A 21,916-nucleotide genomic window follows, 5' to 3' on the forward strand; every position below is an offset into this window, starting at 1 on the left:
TCTGAAGGCAAAGTCTAATTTTACTTACCGGCTAAAAACAGAAGTAATACATGTTCATTATTAATTTCCTTGTTTCTTTCCAAACAGATCTGCAGACTTCAACGCCACCTATCAACAGAAAAATACCAACAGGATCTTTTTAAAAATCAGCCTGTAATGTTTATATCTCTTACCAGCCAACCGCCCTGTGACAAGCTAAGTGAACTTGTACGATTATGTGGAGGAAAAGTTTGTAAAACCCTGCGTCAGGCAAAAATCTGCATAGGAGAATATTTGGGAAAGCAGCAACCTGAAATAAAATATTTATCAGAAAAATGGATATTAGGTAAGTTATGTTATTTTAATCCAAATAAAATATTATGAAATGTGCATTCAAACACTAAATACAGGCAGTCAGAAGGTCACCAGAGTTTGTGGAAAGAGGAGAATGGCACAGCTCCTCTTCATTTTTAGGAGAACCTATTTCCAAGCTGTAGAGACTTTCTTGTAAAAGTGGGGCTGCATTGATATTAGGACTCACCATTGTGAATTTGACCAAGCACCATGCCATGCAAAGCACTTCATAATGTACCATGTACCTTTACTGTGCATTGTTTCATTTACATGTCATTCATATTTAACTAAACTAAGGTATGGAAAAACATCCAAGGACAGTGTCCCCAGGCAAAAAATAAACGAATCTTTTGCAAGATTATAAAAAAGAGCAAGATTCTCAGCTGATGAAAATTGAGTCATAGCTCATCATAACTCATAGATACTGACATAAACTATATATAGTACGTACATACCTGAAGGTTATTAGCTGTAACCATTGCTATTGTGGCAGAAGGTTTTCTTTCTAAAATCCCTGGGTACTAAGTTCCTAGGATTTAATGGTTCTGGGATGAAGGGTAGGGCTTTTTGTTCATGTGCTTGTACATGTGCTTGTTAGACACCATAGGAATTAATTGTAAATATGAGCTTTGTGCCAGAAACTGGGTGTTGGTGTAGAACTCCCCCTTCCCATAGAAAAGTTATGGTGATCAACTTGGGTTTCAGAACCCACAGGTTGAGTGTGTCTATCTTTAGGTAAGATACAAGTCTTCTTCTAAGAAGGATGTCTTTATATAATGAATTCCAAGAAAATAAGATATTGTTACTCTGAAATAGTTATCTTGCCAATAAATCAGCTTCACATTCTGGCTCTTGAGCAGATAATTACTTGGGTACAATGGTGATGAGTGTGGTACATAGAGCTAAATTATTGAAGACAGAAAAAGGAAGTCCTAATTAGGTGTTAATAAAATCAGTCTGTTTTTATCATGAAGCATGTCTGAGAACGTCTGAAGGTTGAAAGAGTTACTGAAGGGAAAAACCGCTTGTCTAAACGTAAGTGTATTTGATACTTCAGAAAAGAAAAGATAGAATGATAGAGTAGAAAGAGAAATGAGTTTCTATTTAGAACCAATATATATTGTTCTGCAAAGTGGAAGCTACTATCTACTTTTCACCAGTTTCATAGCAGAATTAAAGAACACGTGCCAAAAAAAGAAAAGATTAAATGAGAAAGCATATTATGGACTCCCGAGAACCAGAAACAGGGTCAGAGTGCAAGCTTGAAAATGTGATATGTTAAATTAAACCAAACATCAGACATGTTAGTACTGCAAAAATAACTCACAGTTGGACAGAAATAATTTGGATTAACACTCCATTCCATTTGAAATTGTACATAGTTCAATGCCTACCTCTTCCTTTAATTATGTAATGTTAATGTTGGTTTTTTCTGTGTTCATTTTTTCTCTCACTCCTGGGATCTTCTTTTTCTGCAGTGCCTTTTTGAGTATTAGAGAGTATAAGTGTGCTACATTCTAATGGGAAGTAATGGAATAGCTCTAGAATGGTCTGGCCAAAATATTGTAACTTCATAATAATTTCCTTCTAATTTTATGTTGACTTGTTTTAAATGTCTGTCTTTTTTGTTGTTGTTTGGGGGTTTGTTTCACTGTCTAAATCATTTTAGAAGAAATATTAGCACTGAATAAAGATCCTCAAAATGTATGAATGTAGCACTGGAGTCTGGAGGTGAGATTTCCTGCACCTGACTACCAGAACAGGTATTAAGGTCAAAACATTCATAAGTACTGAGCTACTAGGTACCCAACTAGACTGGGACCATGATAGGTTGGGAAGCTGAGTCCTCAGCTTTAGAACATCATCATTAGGCAGGAGAGGTACTCTACTATTGACGTATCTGTGCCTGCAAAATCAGCAATCAAGCACATCTATTTGTAGCATGGGAGGCACTGCACCCACAAAATGCTTTAGAGCCCAGCTGTCAAATGTGCAGTCTGCAGACCATATGCAATCATGATGCATCCTATGGGTTCCCACCCACCATTCTTGCTGCTGCTGTTGGGGTCTCCAAACTCCCCCCTCCTCCTCCAACTTCTGCTTCCTGCCCCTGCACCTTGGGGTGGGGTGGCACTTCCCACAGAGCCTCAGGAGTTTGCACAGCGTGTGTAGCAAGGGGCCTGTGAAGTCAGCGCAGCTCTCACAGTTGGGGAGACTGATTTAGATGAAGAGTACAGATCTGTATTTCCGCAGCTTGGGCCCTCCTCTACAAATGTGTCAGTTCATATCTGAATTAGAACTCATAGCAGAGGTGATATCTTTTATTAGATCAACTAAATATTTGCAAAAAAAAAAAAATCTTTATTTGCAAGCTTTCAGGTGCATACACCCTTCAAAGACTGTTCCAACTTTTATCTGAGCCTAATTTGCACAAAATGTACTATTCCAACCAGGAGATTTTACAGCACCTTCAGCTCTTCTGTGAAATATGAATTTTCATTTCTACATAGGAGTATTTTACAATCTTTGCATTCTCGTATGCCTGAAGAAGGATGTATGCGCCCGCTCGAAAGCTTACAAATACTTTTTTTTTTTTTTGCAAATATCTAGTTGGTCTACTAAAAGATATTACCTCTGCCACGAGTTCTGATTCCTTTTACCTGTAAACCAATATGGCTACAACCTGCATACCTCATTTCGTATCTATGATTGATCAAAACTGATGTATTCCAGTACACTGTACAACATCTCTTTGTTGTGGGCAGGTCTTGTCTGACCAATCTCATCTCCTTCTGTGACCAGGTCTCTTGCCACCTGGACACGGGAGACATGGTAGACATTATATACCTAGACTTCCAAAAGGCTTTTGATCTAGTATCCCTATTTCCTTCTGGGGAAACTGGAAGATTGTGGGCTCAGCTGCTCAATGGTACAGTGGGCAGGAAACTGGCTACAGGGTAGGGCACAGAGAGTTCTCATGAATGGATCTGTGTTGTCCAGGTGTGAAGTGTCCAGTGGTATCCCCCAGGGGTCCATGCTAGGACCAGTGCTTTTCAACATCTTTATCAATGATTTGGATGGGAGAGTGAAAAGCTTGCTGGCCAAGTTTGCAGACAACACCAAGTTATGGGGCAATGTGGTCACATCAGAAGATAGGTTGCAGATACAGGCTGACCTGGACAGGCTCAGGAGTTGGGCAGACTGGAACCAGATGAAGTTTAATACTCCCAAGTGTAAGGTGCTCCATCTAGGGGCAAACAACCCTCAACATACATACAGGCTCAATGATGACAGCTTGACTTGCACCACCACCAAAAGGGACCTAGGGGTAATGATTGACCATCATGTGAATATGAGCCATCAGTGTGAGGTGGTGGCCAACAGGGCAAACAACACGCTGGTATGCATCAACCAATGCATCTCATATAAAACTAAGGAAATGATACTCCCGCTGTACTCAGCCGTGGTGAGACCACAGTTGGAGTACTGCATCCAGTTCTGGGCACCGCACTTCAATAAGGACGTGGAAAAACTTGAGAGGGTCCAGAAAAAAGCCACCCGTATGATCAGGGACTTGCAAGGCAAGCCATACGAGGAAAGGCTGAGGGACCTGGGCCTCTTCAAGCTGAAAAGAGAGAAGGTTGAGAAGGGACATCATAGCAGTTTACCGCTATATCAGAAAAGTACATCAGGAGCTCGGTGAACAACTGTTCACTAGGGCACCCCCGGGGAAGACCAGGACCAATGGATACAAATACCTGGAAGGTCATTTCAGGCTTAATATCAGGAAAAACTTCTTCACAGTAAGGGTGTCCAGACTGTGGAATAAACGCCCTCCAGAGGTGGTACAGTCACCTACCCTGGAGGTTTTCAAGATGAGACTGGACAGTCACCTCACTGGGGTCACTTGACCCCAGTTGTCTTCCTTCCTAGAGCGGGGAAACTGGACCAGATAATATGCAAAGTCCCTTCCAGCCCCTAACAATCTATCAAGCTCCTCCCAGGTTCCTGTATTAATCAGCTTGGATTTGGGGATTTGTCTTCTATAATGCTGTTGTAGTTATGGTCCTAGCTAATACAGTCACTTTTTTTACTCTGGAAACTCTACTCTCCACACCCATTGTCAATTGCATTTTTGCCTGATTCATGCCTGCTGACCTTGAACGAGTTACTTCACAGCCAAATAGACAATAATATCAGATTATGTGTAATGTGTATGTTAATAATATAATAGATACCATTCTACCATTGCTTGTTTCTTGCATCAATCTAGCTCTCCAAATCTGTTAATACCAAAAATTCTGTGTGCTGAGTTGTTTAATTAATAACACATATATTATAAAAATACATATTTGGGTATTTTTTATATCTTTGGGTCTATAAGAAACCATTTTTATGTATTGATTCCAAATAATTTGTTTCCTTTATATTTCTTTTAGATTCAGTCACTCAGCATAAGATATGTCCTTTGGAAAACTACATATTTCAGTAATGAGCTAACTCAAGAGCTCCCATATGGTTTTGAGGAAATTAAGCATTTGGATTTAGCTTTAATAAGATTCTGAACAGTGAATGAAAGATTTATCAAAGAGCAAGTAATGGATTTGTGAATGCAGCCAAATGTTCTCTAAAGTTTTGTCAGTGTCATGTAAGTATGTATCTGATGATTGTTTTGTAATGGCCTTTTGTAATAAAGTGTTTGCCTAATAAATATCCTTTTGTTTTTTATTTCTGACCTCATTATACACAGAGCGTAACTGTTTCAAATCACCTATATGACAGAAGACGTGTCTACAGTATCATCAGGAGTTCTTATTGTAGCCCATATTAGCATAGCAGAGCCACCCCTATTTTAGCTATTCCTGAGCAACCATAGTAACAAAGATGCAGTGGCATAGGCTCAACCAGGTTGTCCAAGACCCTGGACACCCATTTGAGCTAAAGCCGATGCTACTGTGTCTTCACTGGCCCCAGAAGAGTAACACACATAAAAAAGGGTAGACACTTAAGATTCCCAGATAGTCAATGGGGAGTGGGGCATCCAGATCACATAAGCACTGAGTAGGCAAGTACCTAAATTCCAGCATAATTCTGGCTCTGGCTCTGGTTTATAGGCACTGTTCAGACTTGGTTCTTAAAAGCATTAATGAGTTGAAAATTGGACCTAAGACTAAGTTACTTAATTGCTCTAAACATAAAAATTGTCTTCCGACTGCTTTTTAAGTCACAGTGTTAGATCTAATTTTTAAGCAAATTATCTAGTATATATTTAGATATAAGTATACAGCCTCATTCAATTAGATACAAAATGTCTTGAGGATGACATCAGTACCAGTACAAGTAATAGATAATCATGTAATTTCATTTCACTATGCTGTTCATGCCTTTCAAGCCCTGTTGTCTCCTCAGAGACCTGTTAAAATAAGGCCATGGAAAATGTGTACTACGGATAAAAAATAATATTCCAAGGAAAAATCATGGAGCTACCAAAGCTCATATCTTTTCAGCATCACTTTTCTGCTCATTGCTCTAGCTCTCCATTGGTCCCCAATACCAAGATCTAGAAGTATACCCAAAGATTGATAGTTAACCAAATGCTCTATGTGGCTTTAGGTATATTAGACTGTGTAAGTCCTCTGAGGCAAGAACTTTGTTATTAAATTAGTTCTGCACAGCATACCACACAATCCTAAATTATAGAATTAATAATTTACACATTAAAAAAATTTTCTACATACCTCCAGTACCAACACGGCTTGTGAACGCTGCAATGGTTGGGCAGATGCAGCGTCCCACAGGAGTGCGGGGGGGTGGTCCTCCACATGCTCGGTGGCAAACCCAGAAGTGGATTGGAAGTATTTCTGGTTCACTTCCGGGTCCACTGGGGAGTGCGCAGGGGGGTCCCCCACACCCCCTCAGCTTGGTGATCAGCCACAGGGGGACCCTGGGTGCCCACCCCAGACCCAGGAGGCTCTAGTCGCTGAGCCGGGGGGGGGGGGGTCCCACGGCATGCTCCCCAGCAGACCTGGAAGGGGACCAAAAATACTTCTGGTCCCCTTCTGGGTCTGTTGCCGAGTGTGCTGGGGAGCCCACCCATGCTTCCGTGGAATACTCCATGTGCCCCAGCATCACAGTGTTCAGAAGCCGCCTGCTACCTAGAGGTATGTAGAAAAAACATTTAAAGCCGTGTCTATATCCAAATCACCGAATCTTTCCAAATTGATTCAGAGGGTTCCGATTCAATTTGGAGACATTAAAGGGTCCTCTTATTCGATTTGGTTTCAGAGATTCGTCCACCAAATAGGCCCGAATCTCTGCCAAATTGAATCAGGGACCGAAGCTTCACACAGCCCTACTTCAAAGGTACCGGCTCCTCTGAGTATTAGGCCCAACATCTATCTGTAATGACTGTTCCTTGACTTTTTAAAATGTGAAGTGCTTAGTAGTATTTAACCTGTACAAAAGTCCTGTGCTTGGTGATCAGGTCTGCCCACATATTTAACTTTTATAAACTGAAACTATTCATTATCTTCACTATTTACCAGCTACAACAATGCTAAACAGAATACAAGATGGTGTTTCTCTTCACAGCTGGCTATACATATCCATTTATTTTAAAATGAAACTGTGAAAAGCATTATGGAAGGAAACAAACACTTTAATATGTAAGTTGCAACATTTGATCATATGTTCCCAGTAAATAACAGAATAATTTTGTTTGAATTACATTGTTTAGCTTTGAATATAATGACCTTCTAGGTTTTGTTTTGTTTTTTAGTTATTTAAGTGTACTACACACAGAAATCTGTCAGGACTAATTTATGTAATGTAGCATTCCACATCAGGATTCTCAGAAACCTCCTTAAGATGAATTTCAGCTATTTAAAATTCAGTCTAACTAACTTGTTTGTCTTTATTAGTTGCATGTGTAAAAATGTTATGGTGAAAGACTGATAAGATTTTTTTTATTGAACTGATTCAGATAAAATAACTTGTTAATTTAGAGAATTTTTGCCTTATTTTCAGTGGTTGGGTACAAATCCCTGTCTCTTTCTAGTTACTCTTAGGGCCTCACTGCACGTTACAGGTATTGTATAATTAACTGGTTAATTGTGCAGTTATTTGGAGTCCAGCAACCTGTGCAAAACTATCACACAATAAAAAAGCTCCAATTAGCAATAAAATTAGACCTCCAAAATGTGTACTAACTTTATAGCTGGTTGCTATCAAGCTTTTATTTATACATGTACCAGGGTCTACCCTGTGGCTGGAAGCCCTATCAACTGAAACCCCCAGACTCTGGGGATTGCAGCTCCCACAATCCCTAGGGCTCAGGAGGCAGAAACTCTTGGCTGCCATGCTAGGGCTCGGGGGTGCGGGAAACCCCCAGGGACAGAAGATCATGGTGATCCTCCAGGCCCAGGGATGATCCCATCGTGCCTTTAGCTTCACATGTAAAGGTGGCCTTACACATGCACATTAAAGCTATATAGCAACCATTTATAAAGTTATTACATATTTTTTAGCCCTAACTTTATAGCTGGTTGGATCTTTTCGTGGTATGATAGTTACTTTGCACATGTAGTTGGTCTAAATTAAGTGCACAGTTAACCAGTTAATTGCATAATACATGTAATGTATAGAGAGGGCCTTATTCAATAAAGTATTGCAGCCCGGAAGAGTTTATAATGCACAAATATATATCTGGTTGATAAGAAGCAAAGGAGCCTGATTCTGATCTCACATTGATAATGTTAAGAGTGCTATAACTGTGTTAGCAATGGATAGGGACCTGCCTAAGTCCTGATAAGACAAAGCATTTTTTATGGTCCTCTTGCGACATGCAGACCCTATTTCGTAGGCATTTTGCAGCAGCCTTGCCCCTCAGCACTGGTTGGAAGAGAGGCCCAGGAGGGAGGAGGTACAAGAGTGAAGATGCCATCTTGATTGCTGGCCCTTTTCGTGCCACCCTGCCCTTCAGTGCTGATTGGTGGAGAGGCCCTGGGAGGGGGAAGAGGGCTGAGGGGGCCAGTAGGGAGCCAGCATTTTATTTTTATTAATTTTGTTGTTGTTAATTTTGTAGACAACCTCATATTTCACAGTTTTCATGAAATCGCGAATTAAGTAGGTCCCTACCAATTAATTCATGTTGTTATGAAACTGATTCACTTGTAATCAAAGGCCCAAAGATTCCCATGTTATCTGAGTAAATAAGAAAGAGAGAGCATTTCAACAGTTCAGTTTAGGTTCCTGCCACAAATATCTTTTAATCTTAATATGCAGAGTGGCATTTTCAGAAGGGCTCAGCACTGGCTTAGCTCTGCTTCCAAGGAAGTCAGTAGAAGTTTAACTCAGAAAATCCTACCTTCAGGGCACACGTTCAAGTCCAAAAATATTGCACGTCCTGTTGTATTTCACTTATTACTAGACTGTTTCCAAAATGTTACTGAAGAAGCAAGGGCAAGCACTTGTTTTTACGGGAGTCATGAGGCTAATGGTAAATAAAAAAATCATCCATGTATTGGTAAGTCATATCTTTCAAATCTGCAATTGACACTTCACATTCTGATGTAATATAGTACATCTGTTGCATCTAAATACTGTATTGTTTGTTTTGTTTTTTAGTAGTGCTTTCCAATTTTTTTCTTTTTTAAAGCAATTCATATACTAAGAATGGCTCAACCTAGCTATTGCATCTGATCTCTAGCAAGTTCCTGCATTCTTACTAGGTCCAGGACTTGTATATAAGAAGTTGTACTTTAAGTGAAAGTGTTATTTTAAATTCATTTAGCTGAGTCTGTGTAGATCTCTCAACACGTACTTCAGTGTAAATTAGAGTTAATTTGGTTTAATTCTGTGGAGGCCGAGGGGGGATTGAGGACCGGGAATCCTCAGGAACGCTAGCTGGGGTTGCGGCTGCAATCCCATGACGGGCAGATGGGTACTCTCTATCACCAGAGCGGAATTAGGCACAGATGAGACAAGTATCAATTGGAAAAATCAGAGATGGCTTTACTTACACTGTAGAGTCGTATACAGCGCAGGCAATCGTAGTTGCAACAATTCTAATCTCTAGTCACTAATCGAGGAGCTCTTGTAGACCGGGTAGCTCGGGTCTAACTTGGGCATGCAACACGGAGGATACATCGCAAGGCTTCGCCGACGAGGAGTCGTTGGCAGGTGATCAAGCTGCCGGAGTTCCACTCCAGGGGGAATTGCGGAGTTCTCCAACTAGGGCGGAAACGCCCCTAACCTTTTATACGGCTAGCGAGCCAATTGCCAGCCGCCATGTGGGAATAATTTAACATCGGCTAATCGTATTATGCAAATCTGCATTTCCTCGGCGGGAACTCTATCCATGCCGGAACTCTTCACCATGCCGAGACTTCCCCTGCCTTACCGTGCCTTGTGCTGGAAAGTTCCACTGTGTCAAGGCACTGATACAAATCAGCTCTGACATGCCCCCTTGCCGAAGACACAGCTGGGACTTGAAGCACATGCACGCCATTCATGTTATCGCTCCTTTTTAAAGATAACTGACTATGTACAAAAGTATACAACGACAGTAGTTCGTCCTCTACGGATCAAACCAAATAGTAACCAACACACATACACATCAATATATTGGTCACAAAAAGTTCAATCACGAAGAGTTCAATAGGTGTCATGGCGGAGTCACACGTCAGACGACCTCTGCGTCTCTCTTACTTTCTCTGGATCCGCTTCTGACACGTATTTCGAACCTCGGGTAAACCTGTAGAAAAAAGAATTCTTAGACACTGTTAATCAACTTATATAACACTATCCATTTGGAGAGGTAATCAGATCTCTTCTCTTGGTTCCCCACTCTCCTTCAAGCACGTGACACAGGTGCTTGAACTCAACTCGGCTCCGGATGGCTCTTGCACGCCCCCAGCTGCACCGTCACGAATGACGATCCACACATGGACGCTGCGTTGTCATGTCCTAACATGATGAGGACGTTCCGGAGTCGCCATTTGGATCCTTCGGACACTGAAAACCCAACTCATGGGCCAACTGCCATTGACCCTCGTCTCCCAGGATCCGCAGCTGTCGCTTCGTGAGTCTGGAGTGGTGCAACAGGAAACCAAACATAATCCTCTCCTCTTTCGTCCTCTGCGGTGGTTGCCACACTCGCTCTGGGTCATTCGAAGTCCCTGTGTTTGACTTCATGAGCGCTTGGACTCGCGGAAGCTGTCACAGAAGGCTGCAGGCCGGTTGGCTGGCTAATGGATTGAGGAGGGCTCGAAGGATGGTGGACCAACACACATCGTTCCTCCCTCCATACACCTCAACACAAGCCTCTATGCTGTCAAAAGTCACTAGAACAGTTCCAGGGTTTCGTAGGTGGCGATGCGGCCACGGTCTCTGCTGCTGGGTCGGTGTCAGTCCTAGCGCATGCTTCCTGGGGTTCCAGGAACCGTACGAGCTTCCTATCACCGCCAGTAGGATCTGCTCTGCACTGATCCTCGCTGGACGACTCTCGTGCCAGACGTGGGGCTTGTGATCCACTTGACCCGCGACGAGTGCTGGGAGCGGAACAGGCCAGTGAGTGTTATACGTTAGCCACTCTGTATCGGTGGCGTGTCCTCCACTCCACGAGGCTTGTCAAATGAAGAAACTAGCCTCTTCTAGATCAAGCAGGTCGGATCCAAACTCCACGACAGACGTCCTAACCATACAGCCAAGGTCTCATCGGGCTTGATCCTCGACTCTTTACACAGTTCCTGTAGCTCAGTCCAGGTTCTAGTGTGATGTGTAGCGTGGATTGTCTCCCTCACTCGGCTGCCTGTTGCTGCAGAACAAATAGCCGCAGTCGAGGCTGCCGCTGCATCCGTGGAGAGGGGCGGATGTCCTCCGCTCACTGCCCCCTCCCCATGGAAAGGAGGCGGGGCTGCCGGAAGCGACGTCGCGTCGGTGAGCGGGGTTGCCGGCTGGGTTCCCGCCGATTCTCCCGAAGCTCCTCCCTTCTCTTCTGGTCTCAGGCAGCTCGCTCCTTCCTCAGCGCCATCTTGGAGTGGCGTCGACTCGGGGCTTCTCTCCTCTGCCGCTTCTCGTACCGCCAGAACGGCCGCGAGCAGTCGGGCTTCTAGGTCTGCATTCTTCCGCAGCAAAGGTGTCACAGTGTGGAGCAACACATCCAACACTCTCTCTCTTTTATCCCTCGGGGCTACACTCGTATGGCCTCTCAACCTGAGCGCCAGCGGGGGGCTAAACCGATCAGCCGTCGTCAGCTCTTCACCCTCCCGTGCGAGCTGCACACAGCGAGCGAACTCTTGGCTGAGAGCCGGGTTCACATCGCCCGATTCCCATCTGGCGAGGGGTGCGGTGTTCCCTCTCTCCCGGGGCCTGAACTGGACTCTCTCTCTGCCCATCACACACCCGAACGCCTCGGGGTGCAGATGTGCCTCCCATACTTCCGATACCTCTTCTCCTTTTTCCTTCAGTGAAAGGTAGCCATCGATAAACCTTTCACCCACTCCGCCCGCCTGGTGATACGCAATGTGGGCGCCTAGTTCCTTGGAGCTGGCCACATGGCGTCTCGCGCTACGCCAGGGGCAACCTCTCACTAGCTCCTGCTCCATTAGATCTTCCCCAAATCTTGACTCCGATCCTGTCGATCCTAATCCCGATCCCGCTGATCCTGTTCGTGACTCCATGTGGGGGCCGAGGGGGGATCGGGGACTGGGAATCCTCGGGAACACTAGCTGGGGTTGCGGCTGCGATCCCGTGATGGGCAGATGGGTACTCTCTATCAACGGAGCGGAATTAGGCACAGACGAGACACGTATCAATTGGAAAAAACAGAGATGGCTTTACTTACACTGTAGAGTCGTATACAGCGCAGGCAATCGTAGTTGCAACAATTCTAATCTCTAGTCGCTAATCGAGGAGCTCTTGTAGACCGGGTAGCTCGGGTCTAACTCGGGCATGCAACACAGAGGATACGTCGCAAGGCTTCGCCGACGGGGAGTCGTTGGCAGGTGATCAAGCTGCCGGAGTTCCACTCCAGGGGGAATTGTGGAGTTCTCCAACTAGGGTGGAAACGCCCCTAACCCTTTATACGGCTAGCGAGCCAATTGCCAGCCGCCTCGTGGGAATAATTTAACATCGGCCAATCGTATTATGCAAATCTGCATTTCCTCGGCGGGAACTCTATCCACGCTGGAACTCTTCACCATGCCGAGACTTCCCCTGCCTTACCATGCCTTGTGCTGGAAAGTTCCACTGTGTCGAGGCACTGATCCAAATCAGCTCTGACAAATTCCACTGGGAATTTGTTTATGTTAAACCAAAACAAGCTGTTCGCAAACCAAAATGCATATCTGTATAGTGTTTTGTACTAGTTTAACTACATCGGTTTACAATCCAGTTTAAAGTAACCTGGTTTAACATTTTATGCTGTGCTTTGTACTGACCACAATACTGTCAATGTGTGTTAGGTGTGCTCAGGCACCTCTGGAAAAATAAGGCAGAGTTTATGCACTATCCACCTCAATTCTGTACTGCAGTGGTGCATAAATAGGGGAAAAATGCCTTAAATTTTTAGATAGGGCACTTGTGTGCACATGTAGAAACCTAAGTTTAGGCCCCTCAGGAACTTTATAATCTAAAATTTAGGCACCCAATGGAAGGGAGTGCTGTCATCGCTGGATCAGCGGTATTCTGAATCACTTTTTGGATCTGAGGTGCCTTAATTCTGTGCAAGTCCCATTTAGGTGCCTGGTTTACTGATCTGGGTCTTGCCGTACAGAACTTTGGAGCCTAAGTACAGTTTTCAAAAGTGACACAGAAATCAAAGTCTCATGAAACTCACTTGAACGTAAGCTGCTGATGTATGAAAATATCTCTTGCGCTTCTCTATGGCTTGGACAAATTTGAATATGTCATCCTACATCATCATTTAATTCAGGAACTCAGTAATGCTGAATGCATGTGGAAGTACAGAAAAATTAAGTGTAAACTAAAGTTACAAAAGGTCTCAACCTAAATTTTCTCCCTGTTTTCAGTCACTGAAGTATCCAGTGGACCAAAGGTTCTTGAACTGGTATTTGTGGGGTATTTACTGAGGGCCTGAAAAGAGCTGGCAAGTCTCATGGCACCCGCTTCCCTCCCTTTACTAAAGCAGCAAGACAGAGGCAGCTCTGCACCTCTGAGCAGTGGCAGTGCATGGGCCAGCATCAGTTGTAGGGCTGGTGACAACAGCAGTACAGCCAGCCACCAGCTGTAGCAGCAAGTATTTTTGCACCCCCTCCTTGCACCCCAACAAAAGCAGTGCCTGGGGCTGCTACCCAGGTCACCCTCCCTTAGCTACACTACTGCTGCTAGATCCCATTAAAGTGTTTAATATATTTTACCTGCTATTCTTAATATTATTTATCCAGATAAGCAGCTGCTATTATTGTCAGAGTTAGAGTGATGGTCCTTGAAACAGTCTAAAATGTGGTCTATTCCACAATAAAATGGAAGACTCCTGTAGTACATATTATGCTTCTCATTTTATTCTACATTCTATGTTTCTAATGGAGCACAGACCAACGCGGTTTGCTCTCCCTCACTGCTCTGTTGGAAAGGTGTTAGTGGTGTCAGCTGGAATGTCCTCAGCTCTATGAACACATTACTTAACTACTTGGCAACAGCGATATTGGATGAGAGCAAATCAGCTGAAACAGTCTCCTTTAATGTTTAAGTACACATCTTTTATGGTGGAATAACACTGAGAAACATAATGTTGTAGACTTCTTACACTGAACAGTGAATAAAGCAGATATAAGGCTGCATTGTGAGAAGAGATTGAGATCCCCAGAAAGTGCAAGCGACACTTTAACAAGAAATCTTTACAAATCAGTTTTGTTTTATGTCTACACGAGCCCTGAAAGTTTCCATTACTACAGGGGATATAGGGTAAACTTGTTTTCTGTAACAAATTGCATAGTAGGACTCACTTCAAACCCAAAGAGAGAAAAGTAAAGAGCATTTGCCACTCTACCCCAGCAAGTCAAGAAAGTTTTAATTTAAATTTGACTCCTGTGATTTCAGTAACTGCTCTCTATGCTTGTTCACAGAAGCTGAGGTCAGTGGATCATAAGCTTACTCTTATGTACCTTCCCAAATTGGGCCCAAACTGATTAAGTAGAGCCAAAATAGTGAATGGTGGCTTACATTGTTCAAAAAAGGTTCCTTTCAAAATAAAATAGGGCCTCAACTATCCCTTTTATAGCTAAAGCGGCTAATAATACAGGATTGACTGAGAAGCATTTGATGGCAAGACTTATGGAAACTAATGGTAGGTGGGTGGACTAAGGCATCTCTTTCTTTGTAAGCAGTTTTAGATTAGAAATGCCTGTGGGCTGTATATATAGTGGATAACAAGCTTCTAAATGGCTATACTGGTGCTAATATAAGGGCCATCTGTTGTCGATTTATTAAAGCACTGATTTGCTTAGCTACTTTTATATTTTTTATTTTCCTGACTCATCTATAGGCAACATTTTGGAGGTTGTTATTTTTTAAATAAAGAAATACTAGTTAAAGACATTGCTCAGCCTGAATCTCTATTTATGGTTCCATTATAAGAAACTCTTGTGTCTTAATGCAGCATTTCTCAGCCTATGGGTCATGACCCAAAAGTGGGTTGCAAGAATATATGAAAGGGTCACGGACAAACTTAAAAAATGGATCAACAAACTTAAAACACAGATTCTCCTTTAAAGAAGAAAAACGTGGGAAACTGTGGCTTTTCCCCTGCAAACTGGCAGAGTTCCAGCCTGCAAGAGACTGCTTGGGGGCCCCCCATGCCCCCCACACACACCCCCTACCCCACACACTGGGGGCTGGGGGTAGGGGACAGCAGATCGGGAGCAAGGGGCACTGGGTTGGGACTGGCCATTGATGTTTACAAATGGGTCCTGGTACAAAAAAAGATTTGAGAACTGCTGTCTTAATGAATCTACATGTGGGATGGCTTAGGTATATGGTAAGGTGCTGCCAACAGAATTTAAACCAGACGGCTGCTAGGTTTTTCCCTCCATGGAGGCGTAAAGAATTGAAGATTTTTGAAGAAGTGGGATTAACAGGAGGATGGGGTTGTTTTCTTAATTAATATTTCTGAGCAAGAAGTGTGATTATCAGTGTAGTTTTGTTATTTCCAAAGCTTGTACTTCCAGATAGGGACTAAGTAGGTGAATAAGCTGTACACCTTTGGTCAAGAATGTTTTGCTCCCGGACTGTGAACCAGTTTCTGAAAAAATGTCTTAGTCAGACATGGAGAGAAGGGAAATGTCAGAATCTGAAATAACAGGAGTCTGGCTTATTAAAGAACTAATAATGAACTAATGAATTGTTGTTTTACCCCCTGAATTCAACAGTGAAGTTCTTCTCTCTCCCAGTGTTGACCTCTGTCTGTAGCTTTTTCCATAGTGTTTGACTGGTTGGTTCTCAGATGGCATGTCTACACGTGCAATTAATGTGCCTGAACTTACTGTGTAGTAAATTCAGGCATATTAAACTGCTCCCGGGCTCATGTTGATGCATGCACCTGGGTCAGGAGTAAATTGAGCTAGACAGGAGCAGTGTAGTCCAGGACTACTCCTGCCCTGCTCTGCCCCCCTTCAGCAGCCAGAGTGAGCTCCTCTGGGTGCCAGCCCCAGGCTGGCAAGGGACCCTGGGCTGGCAGGGGACACAGGGGGGTCAGGTGTGGGCTCCAGTGAGGGGAGTTGTCCCCAACACCAGAGGCAGCTCCCAGCTGTGAGGAACTAGATTCACACACCTCTATCTGATCTCCCCACATGTGGTCTTGTACTACTTCTGCTACTAGAGAACACTGACAGCTTCCTTCTACCTGGCAATTGCTGCCATGAAAGGAAGTCTGCCTTGTGAGTAGGTAAAGGAGTGACTTTTGCTGAGGAGCTCACCAGATCTTGGCTGAAAGCTCCACTTGACATCAAGTACTCCCTTTTCTGCCTGTGTGAGAGAGTGAGTGTGAAGTGAACCCTTGTTGGCACCACTCATCCGAAAATCCTCCTGGCTTGCTGCATCACAGGGTGGGTGCATCTCCATGGGCTCCCAGACTCTGCCAACAAGGGCTCGCTTCGCTCTCTTGCAGTTTGCTCCTAGTCAGCATCTATATGTGTGCTGTGGTGCATTAGTTTAAATCTCCGTTTTCTAGTACCTATATCTGTCGGTACTAGCAAACAGCGTTTTAAGTTAATCTACTTCACAGTAATTGCTGTGTACATGTAGATAGTGATGCTTTACTGTACATTACATTAGTTTAATGCGCAATAAAGCGCGTGTGTAAACACGCCCAGGGAGTATCATCTTGGTTGCAATATAGTGCAGAGGCTCAACAACATTTAAAACATCAGATAGCAAGTAACAGGTGGCGTTTCAAGGTCATCAGCTTTCCTGTTTGCATGGAGCTTTTGCAAAGCTGTTCTGTTGTTGATCTGGATGTGAAACAACCCCCTGGCCACTAACAGGCAGCCACTTGATCAGGGTTGAGCTGGAACAGAAGATGTCATGAACGAGCTTGGACAGAATGTTCCTTTGAAACTGCCTACACAGCAATGTCTGATAGTTTGACATGCTATAATGCCCCTCCCCTCCCCTCCCCACCCCATCCCCAAGCATAACCTGATATTTTGTTTACAGTCTTTCAAAATCTGGGGTTTATAGCAACTGAGTCACTGTATGCTTAATACATGGCACAACATGAATGCTTGCCTGAGAATGTGTTCTGCTTTCATGTTTGTTTTTTGAGCCCAGAAGCTTGCAAAGAACAATTTTTCTAACTATTTAGTTGGTCTAATAAAAAAGATCAAAGTTACCCAAAGAACCTTGTCTGCCTGTGTCCTTAGACCGACATGGCTATAACCAACACCCCTTCTACTGCTTTGATACCACTTAAACTATCATAGGGTGCCTTTGGAGAGCTCTATTTGATAAAGATGTGCCCTTGTCCAAAATGGACAATGTCAAGACAAAAGGTTTGCTGTCTTTTTCTTTTGTCCTTGATTAAAAAATAATGCTATTGTTGTATACACTGTAGATTCAGTCAGTGTTGCCAGCTGAAAAGGTATTTGGGGTTTGGGGTTTTTTTTCCTTTTTTTTCTTCTCCTGACATCTTTATGCAACTACTTATGTTAAGGTGTAAAGACGCACAGAAAATGGATTGTGAAGGGAATATGACTCACATGAGCCTGAGATCCCATTGTGACATACCCCACTATAGCAGTCAAATTTCTTAGAACTTCAAATTTTCTGGGACACCTTTTGGGGCAAGTGAGACTTTTTAGACACTACTTTTCAAGTACTTATTCTCAAAATTCAGTCACCTGATATCAACCCAATATAGTTATGATCAAATTGTGACTAGAGGAGATTAAATCCCATTTTATAGGTAAATTTGAAAGGAAATAAGTTTTTGATCCAAAATGGTGAATTTTTATAACATTGTCTGCAACATTTAATAATATTATCTGCAACAGCAGATCGTGTAGAAAATGAAACAGTAATAAACACTCCATGATACTGCACATTGAGGATTTTCCTATTGATTTGAAAGATGACATCATGTCTACATTATAATGCAGGATGTTTACACCTAAATATCAAAAGAACATGGACAGAAACAAAGTGTAAATAAGGTGGGAGAATTTCCTTGACATAAGGATGTCACACAGACCTTGTTACTACGGAATAAAGAGCTGACTGCAAAAGGCCAGGTCTATGCACGCACAAACACAAACTTGTTTGCATGAGTCTAAAGAAATTCTTCTTGTTCCAATTCATGAAAGATAAAGTAACCCACCACATTTCTTCTATACCAAAATTCCAGGAGGCTTTGTCAGTTGTGGCCATAATCCTGACTCCAACCTTTGCCAAAGGACCTCTTCCCTGAACCACACAAGGATACCAGTTTCAATTGCCTAATGCTCTGTCTCTCTCTGACAAGCACTTTGATATCTTCTCCTGTGCCACCTATTATGCATGGACACAGCTTACTGTAAAATCCATAAAGTCACCCTTTGTCCTCTTTTAAGCATCCTCAAAAGTCTCTTATTCCTTACCACATATAGTAAACTAGGATCTGATGATGGCTAGGCCGGTAAAGATCTGCCATCAGTGCCACTACCAGACTGAAAATTGGAAACAAATTATTTTTAGAAGCATGTTACCTCATTCCCCTACTCTGAGTTGTCTGGCTCTTTTACCTGCTAAGCCTTGTTTTTAAAGATTACATGCCATGAAGCAATATCTTCCACATTGTGATGCAACATTGTGTAGCCTTCTATATTATAAATATTGAAGAGGAAACAGAAGAAGAAGAAGAGGAAGAGATTGTCTTTATTGGTGTATGGCTCTTTAGTTCTGCACAATGTATAATGCTATGCCTTTATTTTAACACCTAATAAATACTGTTGTAAAACTGTAGTCTCAGAATCTGTGTGCTCAGTTCTTAACCTTTATACTATTTACTTCCTATTTTTGTAATCTCTAATAAGCATATTTTTACAAACATTTTTTTAATTAACTATTAGGAGTAAGTAAAAACCTTTTCAGGGAAAAAAGACAAGTCATATTTTGATGGTTGTAGAAAATCTTGCTGGCTACTCATTCACACAGGAAGTTCAACCTGAAGAAGTATGGAATTACGCATTGTGATTACTAGGGTACAAAAATAAACACAGAGTTAAGAGGACTGATGCGCCTGAGGGAATCCAATGTGCCATGCCTTTAGCACTAAATGTAGCTAATATCTTGCTGTCTTTACACTTGCATAATTGAATCAAATCCTGAAATTCTGCATCTTAAAGTTTCAGTTGGGAAAAATGTGGGGTATCAATTCTTAAAACTAGGTAGGGATTTTGTAAAAGACTGGGCTAAAATCGGATCTGCTCTGAATTTAATGTAATGTGTCACTGCATAAGAAAACCAAGATTCTTGGAAACATTATGATAAAATAACTCACATGGACCTGACCTCTGTGAAGAAGATAAAGGGCTTTCCTGAAATGTCCAATTAAAAAAGGCAGAGGGACACAAACTAAGGATGTACCAGATTTCTTTGATCATTGAATCTTCCTGAATAACTTTTAAATAGTTAAGCAGTGGATAGCCACTTAAAATTCTCCTAACTTAGAAATGCAAGTTTTGGGGCACTTTCTACATTTATATTTAGTTATACACAAAAACTATCATTGCAGAACTCTGAAGTCAGAGCACTTCCTCTTTACAGAGGAGAATTTATATTTTCCCTGACATTACCCAGACAACATAGGCTTGAATTAAAAATTGTCCCTAAAAGCAGTGTTTTCTAGTCTGGGAATTATTGCTGTTGTTTTATTCCCAGCTAAATTCCATATCTTGCTTAATGAACAGAGGAATGATTCTTATGATTCTAATGATGCAGAACATATTTTGATGCCTATATAGAAGATATTAAGGGTGGGAGGATGTATATAAAGGAGCCTACACTTTTAGAAAAACATAATTTGGGATTCGCCCATCCCTAATTAAATCCAACTTTCTCCTCTGCATATTTTTGCTATTTTTGAGACTCTTTTGGTTTAAATATTATTTAACTTTGGGGTTTGAATTCTTCAGATGTAATTTTCATTTCTTTTATATTGCCAACTAGGACATGCAATGCACTGTAAAAATGCTTTGTCTGCATTTTAATATTCTGTGCAGTTATTTTTTGAGTTTCTGTTTTCCATGCTATTCCCAGATCTTGTATCTCATATTGATAAATGTTACATCCTAGACATCACCATTCAGTTATGCTACCTTGTCACTTTACATACTCTCTTCCTATGAGGCCTGGGGTCAGGCACTGGGATCCCTGTTCCCTGCTCCAGGGACTGTATCTGTATTTTTATATTCAACAGCCTTTGGATATAACTAGGGGTCAGCAAGGCCTAAAGCTCATGTCTTTTTCTTCCTAGCTGAGTACTTTAACCACTAGGCTGTAGAATCAGGCTTCTGCTTTTGCTGTGTGCCTGGCCCCATAAATCTTGAATTCTTTTGTGCACATTGCACAGGTTTAACAGGAAGGGCTGAAGGTGCCCCTACTCTAACTATCCTATGTATTAGTGGTTAAAAAGACACTCTCCTTGTTTAAACCCCTCCATCTGAGGAGTAAATTAAACCCAGTTTCTTGCTTCCTAGATGGGCCTTGTAACCACTGCACTAACCATGAGATGTAAAAAGTGGCCAGCAGTCAGTCATATTTTAAAAGGAAGTGGCTACAACTGTATTTCACTATGTCTTAAGTCAGGGGTTGTCTTGGAAAGGGGCTAGGTGGTGCATGCAGGCAGACGGGGATGGAGCAACACCACCCATGACCTCACACTGCCTCCCAGGAGCAGGGTTTGAGGGGGAGGCGAGGGCAGCAGCTCCACTCTGTGGGCTGCACAGGTGCCGCCTGGCTGGCTGGACACGGGGGAGGTGGGGGAGCTCACACACAGCTGCTGCCATCTGCCACCCCATGCCACTTATGAGTGCAAGCCCCACCTCCAGGTCTGCATCTGGCCACCCCCCCCGATCCCCCCCCGCTCTACCAGAAGTGTATCCAGAAGAGGTATATTCCTTTAAAAAGGTTGAAAACCCCTGTCTTAGGTATATTGTGAGTAGGCCTACTGGATTGGGCCCCTCCAGCTTTGTGGGTGAAGGAACTCCTAGTTCCATGAACCTGGGCTTAGAAGGGGGGAAAGTGTATATGCCTAGGACCAGAATTGTAGGCACCAAGAGAACTTGTGAGATAGGTGTTAGCTGAATGGAGTCCCATGGGTTGCAGCTTTGGATTTGGTCACCTCAGGCAGAGTCAGCCTTAGGGATGGGTGACATGGGCAATCGCCCAGTGTGTCATGGTCGGGGGGGGGTACCACAAACACACACACACGTATGCACATGTGCACGCACACACACATAGCAGTGCTCTCCCCCACCCAGCCTCCCATTCCCTAGCCATTGCTCAGGAAGAGCTGGGTCAGGCAGTGTGGGTGGCTCCAACTCCCCACCAGTCTGCTCCCTGTGCCCCTGCCCACCTGCCTCCGCCTGCAGCAGCACTGCTGACTAAGGCGGGGGGTAGGGGGGGGTGCAAAAATACGAGTTCACCCAGGGCACAATTTTCCCTAAGCCAGCTCTGACCTCAGGTCTCAGTCCTGCTTTAGGTGCCCAAGACCTTTATTGGATCTAATCTTTAGGCTTTTTTGAAAAATTTCTGCTGCAGGTAATAGTTTTTCATTTGGAAACACACAGAGATAAGAGTTCAGAAGGAAAAAGCGGTATTGGACACATACTTGAGAAATGACAGAACGTTGTTCTTCCAAACAATTATAAAGGGATCTGGAGTGACAATGTTTAAATTAGACTAAGTTAATAAAGATGACTATAGATGATTATTAGATGCCTATAGCTACAAGGATCAAGTGTGCAACTCAATTTACATGTGAAGGGTTTTAAATAAAGTATCTGGAGAAGTATTAGGAAAGGTTCTCAGACTTATTAGGAGGTTGGCTTATGAAACATCCCCTCCCATTTGCAAGTATGTAGGCCAG

At 42.9% G+C, this 21,916-nt stretch overlaps 1 protein-coding gene across 5 annotated transcripts in view; it reads left to right on the forward strand.

Moving 5' to 3' along the window:
* The window catches only part of MCPH1 (microcephalin 1), a 228,582-nt gene that overhangs the window by 199,914 nt on the left and 6,752 nt on the right, over positions 1 to 21,916 (forward strand). For 4 of the 5 annotated variants that reach the window (XM_019488425.2, XM_019488427.2, XM_014604168.3 and 1 more), the window contains 2 exons: positions 88 to 325; positions 4,773 to 5,044. In XM_019488425.2, the coding sequence (XP_019343970.2) occupies positions 88 to 325; positions 4,773 to 4,825 (291 nt within the window). In that variant the 3' untranslated portion in view covers positions 4,826 to 5,044. Of the gene's footprint in view, positions 1 to 87; positions 326 to 4,772; positions 5,045 to 6,878; positions 6,999 to 21,916 lie in introns of those variants that run through there. The other variant, XR_002090579.2, reaches the window with a different exon arrangement.

The sequence above is a fragment of the Alligator mississippiensis genome, chromosome 1, assembly GCF_030867095.1.
Source record: "Alligator mississippiensis isolate rAllMis1 chromosome 1, rAllMis1, whole genome shotgun sequence".
In the NCBI taxonomy this organism is placed as follows: domain Eukaryota; kingdom Metazoa; phylum Chordata; order Crocodylia; family Alligatoridae; genus Alligator; species Alligator mississippiensis.